The sequence below is a fragment of the Herpailurus yagouaroundi genome, unplaced genomic scaffold, assembly GCF_014898765.1.
Source record: "Herpailurus yagouaroundi ecotype Mexico unplaced genomic scaffold, PumYag 163, whole genome shotgun sequence".
In the NCBI taxonomy this organism is placed as follows: Eukaryota; Metazoa; Chordata; class Mammalia; order Carnivora; family Felidae; genus Herpailurus; species Herpailurus yagouaroundi.
In genome coordinates this window covers 32,980,671-33,000,218 of record NW_024412404.1, presented here as the reverse complement: position 1 = coordinate 33,000,218, position 19,548 = coordinate 32,980,671, and the positions used below count along the sequence as shown (strand labels likewise).

Sequence of the window (19,548 nt, the reverse complement as noted above, 5' to 3'; positions counted from 1 at the left end):
TGTGTGGTTGAGCCTAGCTCATCTAGTGACATACATATATGACACATACACAAGCACAACTCCATATTGTCTTTCCTTTTATGCCTACCATTTGTCAGCCCAACAGATATTGTCCTGGGACTTGTCTGTCTCCCTTCTCCTCAGCTTTCATATAGGAATAATTGAAATCGCTGAAACTTTATTGGTGCTTTTTGAAAGGGACTGGGTTGAACTGTATTTTCAGACAAAAAGGGACGGGCTAAGAAAATTAAAGAGAATTGGATCAATGCTTAAATTAAAAAAAAAAAATGTCAGTCAGTTGTGGTTCCTTCTTTCCTACCCTTTTTTGCTTTACAAAATCTGTGCTTCCTGATTCTGTACATAATGCTGCCATTCATTGTAAGTCAAAAAACTTCCATCCTTATTTTATTTCCTTGACTTTACCAGATGCAAATTTCTTCTAAAGACATCATGTTCTAGGCTCTCCTGACTTGATGGGCATGAACAGGAGTCATGGTGAGCATTCTCACTTCTCAGTACCACTTCCCAGCTTTGAATGGGCCAGTTTCCCGTGTTGTGGTGTTCTTAGTGCATGCCTTCCAGTTATCCTTTCCTCTGAGAATTGCCACTGCTCGTGTCATCTAGAAGATAGAAAAATCAGGGTGGAGGATAGGAAAGCAACTTTAGAAAACAGTGAACCTGTAGACATGTAGGGTCTGGAAGAATTAGCAAGATTTGTGTAAGCCAAAGAATCTACTGATTTTCCCTATTCAAGACCATGACTCTGGTAAGAATTAGCCAGCTAACCTTTGGGGAGGAAACTAAGGGACATATCTAAATTTTGGCTTTTCCCAAAAAATATTAGGTCCTCAAGTATTATAGAGTATGGGAGGGAAGGGAAGATTGGGGGAAGAAATTCTGATCTGTCAGTAAGACCTGCCACTTGTCTGGTATTTCCAAAATAAAATTAGTTCTGAAACAACACGTCCTTCCACTTAAACTGGTAATATATTTTTTTCTGTGTAGTAATTCTTTCATTCTCTTCACCTTAACACCAAAAACACTAGAAGTTTGCATAATGTATTTTTATTTTTCCTGCTGGAGAAGGAAGGAGGCTAGTGCAAGTGCTTCCAGATATATATGTAGTAGTTCTATCAGCCAGATATTTTTTTTAAACAGTAACAGTAGCTTTTGTTTTGTTTTGTTAAATTCTTAGGTATAGAGTTGAGCTTAGCAGTTGTGGGCTTGTATAGGGTTAATGTCTGACTTGATGATTTTTCTCTATTATGATGATCCTCCGAAAAGGATATTGGTGCTTTCATGATTAGTTAGGTGAATCAAAAAGTTATGGTCAACTTAATTTTCAAAACCAGAATGCCTGGTCTTGTAATTTACTCTAAAAAATAATCATTGCCAAGAGTATCCACTTTCTTTTTTGACTGGTCAGCTCTTCTTTTTCGAAGTAGAGAATGGGCTTGGAAAACCAGTTTAGTATCAGGAGAGTTGCTTGATGAGTATGAACTTAGAAACAGGAAGAAGTGTTGCTAAAGGGTAGGATCATTCAGCTTCAAGAAGGCATCCTCTAAGCTGCTGGAAGGCGTGTAAAACTCGAGGATGGAGCAGTAAAAGAGCATAGCCAGGAAAAGCATCGTCTAGAACCAGGCAGATCTGGTTCCATTTCTTACAAGCCATTCGTCCAGCCACATTCTTAACTCCTAGGCCTCTGGTTTCTTCACCTGGAAAATGGAGGTAATGGTCACTGAAGTGGCCATTGATAAATCTTGTAAAGCTTAGCATCATGCCTGACTAGGTGATAATGCTTTGGTGGGCTGCTATTGTGATTGCTCACATCAGCTTTATTGTTGCCTTTTAAAGTTTTTTTTTCTTGCATGTTCCAAAACATGAGTTTATATTATATTGGTTATATTTAGATACATGTTTTCCTGATTGGATTTAAGGCAGCAGACCTACAAGTCAAAGGACACAAAGTAAGAGCTTAGGTCTGGAGGAGTCATGTGATAAGGATGGCAACTAGCCGAGCAGGTTTCTGAATCTAAGTGTCTCCTCGTTTAAAAACCTATTAAAGGACAGTTAGGATACTCTGACTACCTCATTGTTTTGTGAGATTTAGATGAGATTTGGTACATGTACAAATAAGGTGTTATTACTGCTGCACTTGGATAGTAGGAAGCAAAGTCTTATTCAAATGAGAAGATATGCCAGAGAATGATTTTGTTTTTAGACAATAGTTTTGTGATGTAACAGTGTTTCAATTTTATTTAAATTAAAAAAGCTTCCATGGCATTTGTTTTCTACTGTCTTTCAGCTTGTTAACTAGTCTATTCCAAGATACAAACCGTGAAGATTTAAAATTTTTATATCTTAAAAAACCACAAAGACATTCACCTGCTTGAGAAACTCCGAGGCCACCAATTGTTCAACAGCTTATATATAGCTGACACACCAGGAAACTTGCAGCTTTAGTTTATGCCGTCTTCCACTTTTTCCCTCTTATTAATGCCTTGAATCTGTTTTGGAAGATTTTGCTTATATTTCTGTTTGAACTCTGGGCTGCTAGAGCATTTGTTGAATTGAAAGAGGAAACGTGAAAGGGTTTCTCTATAAACTTTCAAGTTGGGCAGAGACTCCTGTGTGGTTGCAGGCTTCCTCTTCCTCCTCCCTTCTTTCTGTGCTGGGAGCCAGCTCCTTGGGGAAGGGCTCAGCTGAGAGGAAGTGGCAGAGGGCGAGCTGAACACATGACGCTTTTATGCCAAAATGGGAAGAGAGCCAGGTTTTCTAGAATTCCAAATGGAATTTTCCCAAGTTTGAAGAGCACATTGTATTCCTGTGTACCGTGAGTGGATATAAGTAAATAATTTTTTAACAGAGCAATAAAATGGTGCAGGAATTATTTTGAGATTCTCAGATTGAAGACATGGCCTCTGAGTATTTTGAACTTTCATTTTTTTTTAAGTTTTTTTAATACTTATATTTTAGAGAGAGACAGAGACAGAGAGAGCAGGGGAGGGGCAGAGAGAGAGAGAGAGAGGGAGACACAGAACGTGAAGCAGGCTCCAGGCTCTGAGCTGTCAGCACAGAGCCCGACATGGAGCTCAAACTCCTGAACCATGAGATCATGACCTAAGCTGAAGTCAGACACTTAACCGACTGAGCCACCCAGGTGTCCCTGTATTTTGAACTTTTAGAAGACAAGATCTAGTGCTGTTGGCTTCCATCTGAACAGATTTAGAAGTAAAATCATTGTACAATTGTGGGATGAATATATTATAAAAAATGGCTAATTTAAAAATGAAAAATAGTAATTATAGGGATATGCAATATTCTCTCACTTTTAAGTTTATAACTTTTAAGTTATAACTTCAACTCAAGTTTCAAACTATTTTGAGTGGATGCTGTTTATGAATGTGGTAGGGGACCTAAAGGCATTGCTGTTTTGTTTTGTTTTGACCTTCTCATTTTACAGAGGGGGCAGCTGAGGTTCCAGAGACTATGTGAATTGCGTAGGGTGACGTTAGGGAGTCAGGAGCAGAACCTTTTGCCTCCAGGTTGAGGGTAATAACTTTTGCTTTAAATACTTAACTATTAAGAGTGATTGTATTATTTTTATACTAGTTTAGCACAAATACATTCTTGTCTTTGGGAAAATTGTTTTTCTAGTATTACTTGTCACCCTAATTTTGCTCTGAATACTAAATAAAGCCTCTTTTCCTGACAAATAGAGTGATAAAGCTGGTCTGCATGTCCTGACATTGAACATTGTTAAGTAAGTGAAGCCTGGAATATTCTTGACTTATTAATTGGATTTTGGAAGAAGTTCCTTGTGTGTGTGAATATGTCTAAAGTGCTAGGAATTGGGTGCTTCCAACCCCAGTAATAAAGATGTAGGAAACTGAAAAGTTACCTACTTTCCCCTGCAGACCTCTCTGTTTGCTTTCTCCACTTGTGTAGGCAGTAGAACCTGGACTTCCCATTTATAGGACTAATCACACTTATAATTGACTATTTAATGCTGGTCTTTCTCTTTAATATGTATGCTTCGAGAGAGCAGAGATTAGCTTTTATTCACAGCTGTTCACCAGCTTCAAGTACAATGCCTAACCTATTCAGTAGGTACTCAATATTGGAGAGCAGCAGAGAGGGAAAGATAGCTCCAAGAAATTGGGAAAAGCATAGTGTAACAGCCTTAGAGAATATCCAGTCCACCATAGTTCCTTTATAAAAATTTGTTTTAATACTTCCTTTTGGAAGATGGTAATAACATATTTGGATCTAGCAATTAACAGTTTATTAAGTGCTTTCGTAGACCTCTGTGCCTTTGTAATGCATTTATGGGTTGGCAGGGCATGGTCAAAACCCACTTTCCTGAACACCAGTTTTATCCCCTGATTCTTCTCTTATCCAAACAAAACATGGGTATCTGATGGGGTAGCATATGAAATTGACATGCAGGGTTTTTTTTAAATTTTTTTTAACATTTATTTATTTTTGAGACAGAGAGAGAGAGAGAGAGAGCATGAACAGGGGAGGGTCAGAGAAAGAGGGAGACACAGAATCTGAAACAGGCTCCAGGCTCTGAGCTGTCAGCACAGAGCCCGACGCGGGGCTCGAACCCACGGACCGCGAGATCATGACCTGAGCCGAAGTCGGACACTTAACCAACTGAGCCACCCAGGCGCCCCTGACATGCAGTTTTTAAGATAAACCTGGAGACTTTAAGGGGTATCCTAAGATTTCAACAAGTTTTAAGAATGCTTCATTATTTGTTTCCCTCTGCTTTGGGGGAAGTTTGATAGAAAAGCTGAGAATCGTGTCATTCATTTCATCTTTAGCACAGCCTTATTTAAAACATGGCAGGATCTTCCTTTTCTGAAGAAGGTAAAGGAACTTGCTGATGTCATACGGCCAACTAGTAGCCATCTATGGCTTGGACAGAGAGATTATTCCTTAATCTAACGTGACTTCTACTCTTGGATTTTTCCCAAAAAGATCACTCAGGTTTCATTTAGCTTCTTTAGTAAGAGTTAGCTAAATAATACTTTATTGATTGTGGAGAATGAATGTACTTGCAGAGGTGATCAGTTTTACTTTCAAAACATAGTCTCCCTTGTTAATGGAAGGAGTTTTAACTACTCTTTCACTCAGACCTTTAGTATGTGCAGATGAGTGTCTTAAATTTGAACAACGACTTGGTATGCAGATGATCCCTAGGTAAAATTAAGGAGGTGAAACTTTGCCTTCTTTTCTTTGTTATCCTATGCACAGTATAGTGGGGATAATGCAGTGTTGGGAGGGCCAAACAGATCTGAATTTAAATCCTGGATCCATCACTTACTTGCTCTGTGACCTCGGACAAGTTACCTAATTTTTAAAATTAAAAATAATTTTTAAAAAATATTTATTCATTTTTGGGAGACAGGGAGACGGAGTGCAAGCAGGGGAGGGGCAGAGAGAGAGAGGGAGACATGAATCTGCAGCAGCTCCAGGCTTGGAGCTATCAGCACAGAGCCCGACACAGGACTCGAACCCACGAAGTGCAGGATCATGACCTGGGCCAAAGTTGGACGCCTAACCGACCGAGCCACCCACGTGCCCCTGTTTTTTTTAATTTTAAATGGAGTTTTTAATCCCTTCTTTACAAACAGTAGGGTCAAGTGTGCAATGCTTCTGTGACCAAACCTGGCAATAAATACACACTTAACAAATGCTAGCCTCTGCTTCTTCCCTCTTCTACCTCTAGTTTCTCCTTTCTTCCCCTTTGGGTTAGCAGTAATTCCTAATTCCAGTTATATAATCAAAATGGGAACAAAAATAGAAAATACCTGTGACCCAACATCAGAGACTGTAATTTAATTGATTTGGGATCAAGCTTGGCTGTGAGGTGTGGACAAGAGGTGGATGGAAAAGACCACAATTAGAATTTACCTCTTGGGAGATCCAGCGCTGCTACTCCGACTCCTTGCCGATGTCTCTGCATGAAGGCATCATGTAGCATAAGGACTGTGCTATGCACTCTCTCCTATCCTTTCTTCCCTGTCGAAGCTTAGTCTGCCTTTATTGTTCTCTAAGATTTTCCCAAGTTCAGGTCAGAAGAAGAAGCTGTTTTGGGGAGGTCAGGGCAGGGGTGAGGGGAATGAGCAGCTCTCCATGTTGCGGGAGCTCTTCCCAAATTCTCAAGTCAGTTCCTTTCCATAACTTTCTTCCATGAAGGAACCCTCCTTCCCGCACGAGAAGAGCCTTATTGATAGGGAAGACACAAGGAACAGTGACCAAGGGGCTGGGCCTTTGGTTCTGCTTATGCTCCTGAGCACACTGGCACCCATTTTGTTTACCCTCTCTTCTCTCTGTATAGTTTCCTACTTTATTTGGAGTTCAAAAATGTAGAATTAGTAAGTGTTGGCTGTCCTGAACAGTCTAGAAATTGAGTATTTATATAATGTTTGAAGAGACCTCATGAGATTTTGACATAGTGGTTCAGAAAAGATGGTTTGTTGAGAATATATGCCAAATATTTGGGTGCATACCTCTATAATAGGCCTGACCTGATCTGGACACATTGATCTGTGTAAAATATAATATACTCTGGCATGTGATTAGAATTCTCAGGACTTTTCTTTTTTTTCTTTTTTTTTAAGTTTTATTTATTTTTTTTTCAATGTTTATTTATTTTTGGGACAGAGAGAGACAGAGCATGAACAGGGGAGGGGCAGAGAGAGAGGGAGATACAGAATCGGAAACAGGCTCCAGGCTCTGAGCCATCAGCCCAGAGCCCGACGCGGGGCTCGAACTCACGGACCGCGAGATCGTGACCTGGCTGAAGTCGGACGCTTAACCGACTGCGCCACCCAGGCGCCCCTCTCAGGACTTTTCTTGATATCTTCCCCTTTTTGGGGGGGGGGGGCGGGGCAGTTATTCTATCATTTAGTATCGTTCTACTGAAATAAAAGTAAGGTGATAGTTACTCGCTGTGGAATGCTATTAGGCCACAGATGTGAAGGGCATAGACATCACCTGATGCGGGGAGATGTGCATGCACACTCTCTCCAAGTAGGGATAACAGAATAATGCAGAGATTCTTTAGGTTTGTTTCCAGAGAAATCTTGTCAGATACAACAGACTTAGATTGATTTTCTTCTGCTTTCATGAGGAGTTTAGGAAATGAATTTAGAAGTTCTGAAGTGATACTTTGATAACATACCATACACTGAGACTCCATAAGTAACCTATATGGTAAATGTACTTTGGAGACTAACCTAATACTGGGTGTGAATGGACACTGCAAGATGGTATAGAGAAGCCTTGAACTTACATTTTGGGCAAGATGGAAAAAATAATAGTGGATGGAAATGGACAGAGGAGTTCAGGGGTTCTTATGGGGCAGAGAATAGATGTCAAGACATGGATATCTAGATTCTTATGCAGACTAGATAAGTACTTATATTGATACTATGGGAAAAGTGGACTGAATTGGTGTGACTAAGATGAGGATTTGAAACGTGGTTGGGGTCAGATGGTGAAGGGCTTTGTTTTCATGAGAAGCTTGGACAGACAAGTGTCTTCCTGGAAAATTACGTTTATCCAAAGGAGAATGTTCAAAATGATATGGATTATGAAAAACCATTTATTATGAAGAGTAATTAAATGTATTTTTGTTATAGAAAAGGGAAAACCAAAAGATAAAGCAATGACCCTCAAATAAAACTGGGATTAGGCTGGGATCTATTGTTAAGGAAAATAGAGAGACACATATTAGAAGGAACTTTCTACCTTGTAAGAAGGGTCCTACCATAGAGTATAGATCTTTAGTTTTCTAATCTTGTTCTGTGGAACCCCAGCATCCAAGGAGGTACTTTAAAGGCCACTATGGGGGAAGGGTACATGACAGGTTGGGCTCTGGATCCCGGTGCTGCTCCGGGGAACAAAATATTTCATATCTGTTGGAGTTTGTTTTGGGGAGGAGAGAGAGTTCTGCTGGGGAAAAAACAAGACTGGAAGAGGCTGAAGTGAGTCTCCTTAGTCTCATTTTAAGGTATTCTAGCTGAACTAGGTCGAACACCTTTGTTTTGGTTACAGAAGTAATTCCTGTTTTGTTTGGGAGATTGACTAAAAGTCTAGGGTTCCTATAAGATTTTTTAGGCAGTGAAGTAGAACATTGCAAAAACTCAGTTGTTGAGGATGCAGGATACAGTTACATATGTTATTAATGACCATTAGATTTTTCTGACCAATCCATAAAAATGCCTATTAAAAATACTGATTTTAATTCATAAAGTAACAGCTTTAAATGTAATGACTACCAGAAAACAATAGTGCTGTGGTAGTAATAATGAAATAAAAAAATTGGGGTGAGAAGTTCCCTTTTTTATTAAACTTGGATTATGCTACTAACAGCAAATACTTTTAAAGGATGATGGGGGTGCCTGGGTGGCTCAGTTGGCTAAGCATCTGACTGTGGCCCAGGTCATGATCTCGCGGTTCGTGAGTTTGAGCCCAGCATCGAGCTCTGTGCTGACAGCTCAGAGCCTGGAGCGTGCTGCAGATTCTGTGTCTTCCTGTCTCTCTGCCCCTCACCTGCTCATGTTCTGTGTGTCTCTTTCTCTCTCAAAAATAAATATTTTTTTAAAAATTTTAAAAATAAATAAAGGATGGTGAAGTTGTAGTAATTCTAAAGGGAATTGCCAAGTGCTTTCAAGGACTGAAATACTGGCTCTTTAGTCTTGATAGCTAAGATTACTTTACTAGGGCTGCATAGGCTGGATGGCTTGAACAGCAGAAATTTATTTCCTCACAGTATGGAGGCTGGAAGTCCAAGATCAAGATGTCAGCAGGGTTGGTTTCTTCTGAGGCCTGTCTCCTTGGCTGGCAGAGGGCTGGCTGCCTTCTTCTTGACCTTACATGGCCTTTTCTGTGTTCCTGGGCATGCCTGGTATCTCTTCGTCTTATAAGAACACCAGTCTTACTGGATTAGGGCCCTATCCTTATGACCTCATTTAACCTTAATTACCTCTTTAAAGATCCTGCCTTCAAATAAGTCACACTAGGGATTAGCACTTCAACCTATGTATTTTGAGGGTACACATTTCAGTCCATAACAACCGATGAATTGATAAATTGTGGTATTTCCATACTATGGAATGTTACTCAGCAATAAAGAGAAACAAAATATGAACACATGTAACAGCATGGATAAAGCTCAAAAACATTATTCTAAGTATAGGAAGTCAAACACATTGATTGTATTAATATGAAGTTGTAGAAAGGGCAAACAAAACAGTACAGAAAGCAGATTAATGTTTGCCAAGGACCATGGTTTGGGGGATTGGGTCAACAGCAAAGGGGCACAAGGAAGTTTTTTAGGAAGATGAACTGTTCTGTAGGATAGAACTCAGTGGTGACACGACTATATATAATTATCAAAACTGGCCAAACTGTTGTTATCAAACTGTCCAAATTTACAGGGAATTAGTTTTACTGAACGTAAATAATACCTCAACTTAAAGAATAAATGGTTTAGAACCAATGTGGACTGGATTCGGTCCCAAGTTTGCATAGCTGAACAGCCTGGAGCCTGTCATCCTTTCGGGGCCTCCGTTTACCCATCTGAAAACGTATATTATGATAGCTGCTCATGTTACTTTTTAGGATTGCAAATTGAATAGAAAGATTCGTCTGAGAAAAATGGGTAAGAATCAAAATGAGAAGACTAGGAGGAAGAGATTTTAAAACATCCAAATACTTTATGTGAATATAATAGTTGAAAATGTATCCCATCCTTTCAAGCATCATTTTTACATGTAAGTTCATATTGTTTATGGAAAAATTGATCTCTTTTCAATTATAATTTGCCATATCTGAGAATCATTGGGCTAAAACTGTCTTCCCTGTCGTTATAAAGACAAAGATAGAGAAGGAGCATTTATGGAACAAACTCCCATCACTCCTGCTCTTTGGGAATTAATCTAATTACAGAAGGGGGAGCATTTTTGTACTACCTTTGAGATCTTAACCCATCTTAGGTGGAGTTTTTTGCATGACTAATACTTAGATGGAAGCTGAAAGGGACCATTAGATGTTTGAATAGAATTTAATTTTACATACTGAAATGGTATTCAAAACATAAGTTCATAAGGTGTTTTTAAGAAACTGATTTTATAACAAGGAAAGTAATTAACAATTTGTTCCTGCAGTTGACTTTTAACAGTCTTGGCAAATATTTCCAAGCCAGTTTTTTAAATGTTGTACTAAGGTCTTTATCTTGTTCATTTGTTTTACATCAGTATAGCATCCTAGGGACTGCTTAAGTTCCTGAAATGGTGCATGCTACTTTGATACACAATAGAACAGAGATCCTTCTCTCTCTGGCCCTCTTCCCTTTGTCTCTCTATCTCATTTTTGAGCCTCTGTGGTGGAATCTGTATATGATGTTACTTTGCTTAGAGAAACTTTAAATTTGGGTGAATCTATGTAGCTGAAGAATTATTTTAGGTTTTAAATCAGATCATAACATGCCCTTGAGCAATCACTTGTATGACTGCAGTCATTTAAGACCCAAGTGTAGGTCAAGTCATAAGAGTAACAGGTAATTCATTTTACTTTATTGCCTCATATGGTTAATAAACCATAACATTAACATGAGAGTACCATTCACAATGTACTAGTCATTGATCATGTAAACTTATTTTTAGAGTAACTCTTATATCTCATTGTAAAGTACATGTACCTTTTTATATTTATTCTGATATATTAAAAATCTTTAATTTTTCAATTTTGAGTTATTCAAATTTATGACTTTTTAAAAAGATTTTTTTATTTTTAAGTAATCTCTACATGAAACATAGAGCCTGAACTCCCAACCCTGAGATCAAGAGTTGCATGCTCTACTACAACTCTTACAGCCAGGCGCCCCCAGATTTATGACTTAAAGACTATAAAAATGTTAGCATTATGGACTTTCTGCATTAATCTTATAACCTTTTATCCCAGTGAATCAGTTTAAAAATAAAATTTTTGTAATGTTTTCATTTTTATTAATAGAACTATAATATACATCCAAATAATGCACAAATCATAAATATATAACTGATACACTATTACAAATTGAACGCACCCATATAACCAGTACCTGGATCAAGACCAAAACATTACCATCACCCCAGAACCCCCCTCAGTCTGCCTTCTAGTTAATACCCTTAGCCAAGGGTAACAACTACCACAATTTCTAAAAATTAAATGTAATTTTTTGTGAGTTCTAAAAGTAATATATGTGAAACGGTGAAAAGAACTTTATCTGTAATGATGATGATGATTAAATAAGAATTAAAGTTCTTAGAGGCACTGCTTAGGATACATATCATGTCTTATATCTGGTATAAATCCATACTAGCATATAATGTACTATACAAATGGAATTAGTCATATTTACTCCCCCCCCCTTTTTTTTTCTATGTGGGATCATTTTGTGCAGACTCATGATAAGTTTATGTATTCAGTATTCTTGTTTAAAAATCATATTTGTTCTCAAGAGAAGGCATTACTTTTGTGTTCCCAGATTTCTCTCCTTGGTGTTCATTTCATTACATCTCCCTTAGGGAAGAGTTTGACTCTAATTAGTCTATTTGCAAGTGGCCCTCTTATGAGCAAATCTTTAATCACCCAACAGAGGTGGCATACATTCTAAAGGCCATCAAGGCATTTGTTACTCCTTCCCTTGATTACATACACAGCTAACAACATATATTTGTTGAATAGCAACTTGGTATAGAGCATTCTACCAGGTGCATTAGAGGATAGTAAAAGATATACAAGATAATGACCTTGGTCTCTAGGCATTTAACAGTATAGTGAGGTGGTTGCAAGTGTGGACTCTGGAGCCAGAGTGCTTAGATTCACCACTCACCACTTCCTAGCTGTAAGATTTTAGGCAAGATACTTAATTTTGTGTCCCATTTTCTTCATCTATAAGAAGAGGCTAATAAGAATTCTTATTTCATAAAGTTACGGGGTATATTAAATGACATTGATACGTGCAAAGCTTTTGAACTGTTCTGGAACATAGCAAGTACTAATTAAGTGTTAGCTGCTATAATAATAATCACCATAGGGATGATAGATAAAATTCTGAAATTAGGACCAGGGTTGCACATAATTAAATTACACAATGAATGATGAAAACAAATTGAAGCTTCTCATAAAACTGCTTTAAATTGGTTGCCTATCCCTTATGCTGTCTTGCCCCTGTATCAGTCACCAAGCTGACATGAACCAATTTACTGTCTTTTTGATAAGAAATGAAAAAAAATCCATAAAAATCATGAACTGTTTAAAGAAGCTTTGATTAAAACTCCCAAGTATGCTTTTGCAAGCCTTACCCATCTCCTCAGCTCAGAATGCTCCTCCTCACCCCCGAGACTGACTGGATCTATTCACTTCATGTTCTCTATTACCTGAAAATTTGGCAGTTGAAGACTCGAGTGAACAGCATTCTCCTTATCCTTTAGGGGTGTTAAGATCTGATGAGTCATTTGTACCTTGGTATTGTAATCAGATTCTTTTTCATTTGAGCATCTGGCCAAAAATCAGATATAATGAAAGAATGGGAATTTGTTGTTTGGGAGAGAAATGAGTAATTTTGAAATACAGAATGTTTTATTTCCTCTCTAAATAGAGGTTTGTGGTGGGGGTTTTGGGCAGTATGACATCATTGGGGATGGGAGAAGGTACAAAGAAATAGGTGTACAACATCAAAGCATACTTAATCTCTTAAGCATACAAAGTCCTCTTAATCTAATAGTGCTGTCTATTAGTATTAACTCATCCCTATTATTATAAATGAAGTAGGCTTTTGGGGGGCCAAACTAGGAAACTACCACTTACTGCATGGTAGTTATGTAAGGAGATGAATTTTACATGGGGAGATATTTATGCAAATATATTTATGCGGGGAGATGAATTCCAGGTTCCCAACAATGAAAAGGATAAAAATTCCTTAATTTTTACTTTTTTTGGAATGCGTTCCTTTTGTAAGTGATATAAACAGTACTGCTGTGTAAATTCAGAAAAGGTTGTGTTTTTTTTAATTGAAGGTTATAGTGATGGGAGGAGTTAGGGAGAAAGTAGGGCTTGAACTGGAAAATTCTTTTTAATATTTATGTAATGGGAAAGCGAAGAGGCCAAATGTGTGTAGGCGAGGGTATGATGTCTGAAGAAAAGTGGGAACTAGCGGGCCAACTGGTATTTCAACTTTCTAGCTGAAAAGTCTGAATTCTTTTTCTAGGAGAGAAATCGTTTTCTTCAGTGCTACCTTATACTGCAAATGTAACCGCAAATTATCACTGTTTCTTGTTTTGATTTGTTTTAAGCTAATATTATAACATGTTATTGACACTTTAAAAATGGATTAAATAGAGTTCTCATTTGTTTTATAGAACCTGAGTTTTCAAATTTGAAAAACTTTCTACTTTGAAAGTTATTTTAGATGACAGGATATCCTTGCAATATACATATACATATACATATACGTATACGTATACGTATACATATACGTATACGTATACATATACATATACTTATATATATGAATGATACCATAGTCTAGCTCTAGTAAATGTTGTAATAATGCATTCTGTGGGCCTTGAGTTTTGAAAGGGAAGAAAATATTCAAAGCATTTTATTTTTCAATATGCCCTGGGATGTACCCAGTACTGAATCCCTTTCTACTTTTTCAGTTCACTTCTTAGGTGAAAAAGATGTGGTTTTCCCCCCGTTTGTGATACTGTGTGGAAAGTAAATGGGGAGACCGAAGAGACTTCACTGAAATTTTCACACAGACACATCACATTCTGTAGAACCAGAGTTAATTGTGCATTAAATTTCTATATAGTTTTTAGGGGACTCTATTTATGGGGTTTATATGTAGGTGTGTGTGTGTGTGTGTGTGTGTGTGTGTGTGTGTGTGTGTATGTGTGAAGAAATTCAGAGTGACCACCATACACTACAGTTTTTAATTTAGAATGAATGTTTTCCTTTAAAGTGATGTCTGATGGTAATACAGCACAAATGAAGATTGATTAATCAGAAAAAAATTTAAAAGAACTCTGTCTATATCTGATATAGATAATGGACCACAGCATAAATCCCTATAAGACTATGTAACTTAAGCACCCATTGTATCTTTGTCAGTGGCTGCCATATCCAGGTGAATTTCTCTTTAAGATTATGTTTTAACTTGTGCTTCATAAAGGTTTTTCTTTTTTTTTTTTTAATATATTATCTCTGCAGTCGAGTTGAACAGTATCTCCAGATTAATTCTGAAAATACTTAGAAAAGGTTTATGTGAATATTTTTTTATTTCTAAATTCACCATTTTGATAAAGATACCCATGGTTTTCTTCTGTGTTTACATGCAGCCAGGAGCTATGGGCGGAGACGAGGTAAATTTTTTAATGAGATCTTTTGCTTGCCAAATTGTGAGTAAATATGAGTGTGTGTGTGTTTATACCTGTGTGTGTGCAAAACAATAATTATTGTGTGGTATGATGTTCTAGCTTATTTTAGCAAAATAATTCTCATCACTTTCATTATAGTTGTTTTTTGTTGTTAGTTGGTAATTTGTTCTTTTAATCCTAATATAGACATAGCAAAGACTATTTATTTCTACCTGGAAATTTTTGTTACGTGATTTATTATGATCTTGAGAGAATAAAGGCCAAGCATAATTGTGTGTGTGTGTGTGTGTGTGTGTGTGTGTTTTATCCACTGTGTTCTTTTCATACTATTTAGAAAGCAAAAGTTAGGTTTTAGAGGGCAATTCTTGATCTTAGTAGATTTACTGGTGAATTCTTTAGTGTTAATCCAGAAGCAGATTTACCTTGAAGGTAAAGAAACTTAAGTTGTAGGGACCCTCACTTTCAAGGGGACTCCCTCTTTACCTTATTTTTGTGTTCTTTTTCTTGAAGCAGATCCCCAACTTGTATACGCTCTAAGCCCCATAAACTTGCATTGTCTCCTGATCCCACTCAAACAAAATAATACTGCTTTTATTTGTATAATGCCATTACCTTTTTACAGCATTTTTCTATCTGTAACTCATTCAAATAATTTTATTAAGTTGGTAGGGTAAGCCTAATGTAGTGTTTTGAAGGAGTATGAGATTTAGGGTCAAAGACCTAGTTTGTAATCACTGCTTTATTGCTTCTGTCTGGTATCTTCATCTGTAGATTATGAGGTAATAAAGCCAATCTTGTCCAACCTTAAGAGTGTTAGTGAAGTTATAGTGTAAAAAATGGGAGAGGAAAACCTATTTGTGTACACTAAAAGCATTCCACCAGTATAAGCTGCTTTGGGACTCACTTGCAGAATCTGGGAGAGATGAAGTGATTTACTTGCTATGTGGTCTCAAGTTAAAGTCAGAGCCAGATCTGGAACCTTTGTCTTTTGGTTGCTTATTGAGTGCTGTTTACCTTTCATCAGGATATCTCTGATGTTGTAATTGAGTTTTAAAGAGAAGTTAATAATATTACATTCATAGTATTTTATTATTGATTCCACAGTAAATATTTGTTGAGTAGATGGATATTGGTAGAACCTAATAAGTATTTGAACTACCATTGAAAACTTCTTTCATGATGGAATCGTATCATCAGTTTTGTTTTTAAATTGTGGTGAAGAAAAACATTTGTGTAGTTGATTATTTTTTAGCTGTAGAAATTACCATTTAATATTTTTAACCTTCTTGCTTATAAATTGAAAGCATAGATAATAGTATTACTAGAAATCATTCTGTACTATACATATAGTTTTTCATGTTGGTAGAAAATTGATCACTCTTGAGAAGGAATAAGGAAAGGACACTTTTAAAAAAAATTTTTTTTTAACGTTTATTTATTATTGAGAGACAGACAAAGAGTGTGGGCAGGGGAGGTGTAGAGAGAGGGGGAGACACAGAATCTGAAGCAGGCTCCAGGCTTTGAGCTGTCAGCACAGAACCCGACGCGGGGCTCGAACTCACAAACTGCGAGATCATGACCTGAGCCGAAGTTGGTCGCTTAACCAACTGAGCCACCCAGGCACCCCAGGAATGGACACTTTTATACAGAAAACAGACACCATCTGGAGGGTAGACAGCAGGGACTAGCGTCTCCACTTCTTACGTACCGATCAGTTACCACATCTTGCCAGAGTTTTTCCTCCAGTGTCTCAGGCCTCATTTCTATTGTTTATTTCTTTCTGAAACACCACTTTGTCCATGTCATGCTCCTCTTCCATTTAGGACCCCCATCATCTGGCTTCTCCCAGTTTCACCAGCCTCATTGTCTCCATTTTTTCCATCCCACCTTCCCCTATCAGTCTCCGTACTTTCCCACAGCCTGGCCATCGTAAGTACTATCCACCCTTCCTCTCATTTCCTTATCTAAAGCCTATCCTTAGTTCATGCATTTATGCCGAATTTAAGCCTTCTCTCTCCCAGGAAACCTTGCCCAGTGCCTTGTAGGCAGCCTTTTCCTCTGCTTCTACTGTCTTACATTCTTCTTGTTTTTTCTGTACATTCTGATTCTTCCACTGGAGAGAAGTTCTTTGAGGACAATTGTGTCTTATGCCTAGTACTGTGACCTACATGTAATTAGCACTTATTAAATGTTTATGGATGAGGATTGTTTTTGAAGTAACACCCTACATCTATGCAGACCAGAGTATAGCATCCTATTTTTAAACAAATTATTTTACTTTTACAAATCATAGTATATTAAATAACAGACATCAAGAATATTAAGATCACTTGTAATTTCTAAGGTCCTGAAAAAATTACTCTCTATTTTCTTGTTACCTTCCCCATATCTACTTGTAAAGTTTGACTTAATTGTTTTCACAAGCATGGTCGTATTTGCATCAAGTGTTACGCTAAGCACTGCCTAGAATGACTTGGTCCCTGCTCGCCGTAAGTGTGTAGTTTGCTAGTTGTCAATGAAGAAGATAATAATGATGAGAGAGAGAGTGTGTGTGTGAAAGAGAGAGAGAATATTAAAAGACTGAATGTTGACTTTCTGTAATGAGAAAAGACCAGGTAGAGAATTTTTGTTCCATGCTTTTATCTAGTCTTTTATTTCCAAAGCTGAAAAAGAAGTCATCTTACTTAAATGTAGTGACATAGCCATGTGAGATGGGGCAGGTGTACCACATATTTATTCTCATTTCCTAAAATATACTCATTGGGACCACGGCTGCATAGTATAAATTTTAAAGTGGCAGATTTCCTCATACTCGTTTATTTGTGTGATCGGGGATTATATTAATTATTGATTTCTTTCCTCTAAAGTTTAGACTTTCCCACAAAAGCATAAAAAGTGAACTTGCTGGAATTTAAATAAAGATTTAAGAAAACTCATTGATGTATGGCACTTTATCTATGATTAAGATTTAGCTATAACTCATTCTATGCATTACATATACATGTTGGTAAATATTTTAGGAGTAGAAAGCAAAGGGAATTATTTGTGACAGTTTTGAGATCTCTCAGTAAGGATTAGGCCAGTGGAATCTTTCACCTCTCCTAATACACCTGGGAAAGTTTTCTGGAATAGGTAGAATTTCAGGAACTATTTGGATAATGGAAGAGGAGTGGGAAGCAAGCATTTCCAGGTATGTGATTCAACTTAAAAAAAAAAAAAAAGCTTCAAGGTGAGATTGGCATGGCCAGATCCTTGGAGCCTATGTCTCTGAGTGTATGCATTGGGGGCCAGCTGGAGAGGAAAATTTGCAGTGAAATGGTCTGTGAGGCCCTGATGAATGGTTTTTGAAACAGAGGGTAAGACTCCTAGACACAGATATGTCCGGCTTTAGGAAGAGGGTTTCATGATCAAGTAACGAAAACAGGAGAGAACTTGGACATCAGCTGAAGGCTTAGATAGGAAAAAAGTCCTGGAGGGTAGACCTTGGCAAATCAAGCACTTCCAATAGTGTAGTTGAAACAGAGGTAGGGAGGCAGAATTAGATGTGTAAGAATAGGACTACTTGGCGATGAAAAAGAATGAAATCTTGCCATTTGCAACAGTGTGGATGGAACTGGAGTGTATTGTGTTAAGTGAAATAAGTCAGGCAGAGAAAGACAAATATCCTATTATGATTTCACTCATGTGAAATATATATATGTGGAATATAAGAAACACAACAGATGAGCATAGGGGAAGGAAAGGAAAAATAAGCTAAAAACACAGAGGGGAGCAAACCATAAGAGAATCTTATACAGAGAACAAACAGGGTGGCTGGGTGGGAGATGTGTGGGGTGATGGACTAAGTGGGTGATGGGCATTAAGGAAGGCACTTGTTGGAATGAGCACTAGGTGTTATATGTAAGAGATGAATCACTGGGTTCTGCTCCTGAAACCAGTACTACACTGTATGTTAACTAACTTGAATTTAAATAAATAAGTTAAAAAAATTTTTTTAATGTTTATTTATTTTTGAGAGAGAGACAGAGACAGAGCATGAGCAGGGGAGGGGCAGAGAGAGAGGGAGACACAGAATCTGAAGCAGGCTTCAGGCTCTGAGCTGTCAGCACAGAGCCCAACAAGGGCTTGAACTCACAAACTTTGAGATGATGACCTGATCATGACCTGATCATGACCAGTCGGACGCTTAACAGACTGAGCCACCCTGGTGCCCCTAAATAAATAAGTTTTTTTTTTTTAATTAATGATTATATATAAAGTATTTAAATATCCAAGTGTATTTCCCATTATACCCATTTTTGTTTTAAAGATGTGTTTCATTAGACAGATGCTGATTTATCTTCCCATATTCCCCTATAGAATCAAAATGATTCCAAATAATTTTAATATTTTTTTCTTGAGTATCCTGGCATTCTATAAGCTTTGATATATCTCTTCCTATACACTGCAGACCCTGTTAGAAACTAGACCAACAGGTAGTGTCATACAAGATATTTGACTACACATTTCACACCTGTTTAAAATATATGTTACCTTTTTCATATGAGCTTTTAAGGTCTCTGGGAGACTTCTGTCCATAAGTAGACATGTTGGCTCTGCCAGTACTCTTGATGTTTAACAGAATTTCTTGAAAAGCAGCAAGGAAAATATAAAATATTCTTTTAAACAATGTAAATGAGCAAATACAAAGAATCATCAGTTACTTTACTAGTAGAGTTACTATTATAAAATGTACTTCTGTGTATATTTAATCCATAAAAATCTATTGACATGATATGAGGTATTAATCTTAGGTAATAACAGAGGTTCTAAAAATCCAATGAAACAAAGTTGGGTTTCCAGTTGAAGTTGGGTCTTTTTGCCAAAAGTTTGTTGAAGGGAGGAGAGATCATCTCTGTCAGTGAGACCATGATACAGACATGGCATCCTGCTAATTCAAACATGGTTATGTGAGTTTTCTTGTCTAAAGGAATGGATGGTCCCTCATTGAAACACGGACAGCTGAAGAAATTCCTGTTTATGGTTATAATATCTGAAACGTTACTGCTTATAGTAATAGGGAGATTTGACCACAGGAAATGGTGAGGGGAATAAGATCACTGGTGTT

The 19,548-nt window shown here is 37.4% G+C and overlaps 1 protein-coding gene across 11 annotated transcripts in view; it reads left to right on the top strand.

Annotated features, from left to right (window-relative positions):
- The window catches only part of CPEB3 (cytoplasmic polyadenylation element binding protein 3), a 197,432-nt gene that overhangs the window by 84,627 nt on the left and 93,257 nt on the right, over positions 1 to 19,548 (top strand). For 9 of the 11 annotated variants that reach the window (XM_040485860.1, XM_040485853.1, XM_040485851.1 and 6 more), the window contains one exon: positions 14,403 to 14,426. The exons of the other annotated variants lie outside the window; for them this stretch is intronic. In XM_040485860.1, the coding sequence (XP_040341794.1) occupies positions 14,403 to 14,426 (24 nt within the window). The remainder of the gene's footprint in view (positions 1 to 14,402; positions 14,427 to 19,548) is intronic. 11 annotated transcript variants of the gene reach the window in all.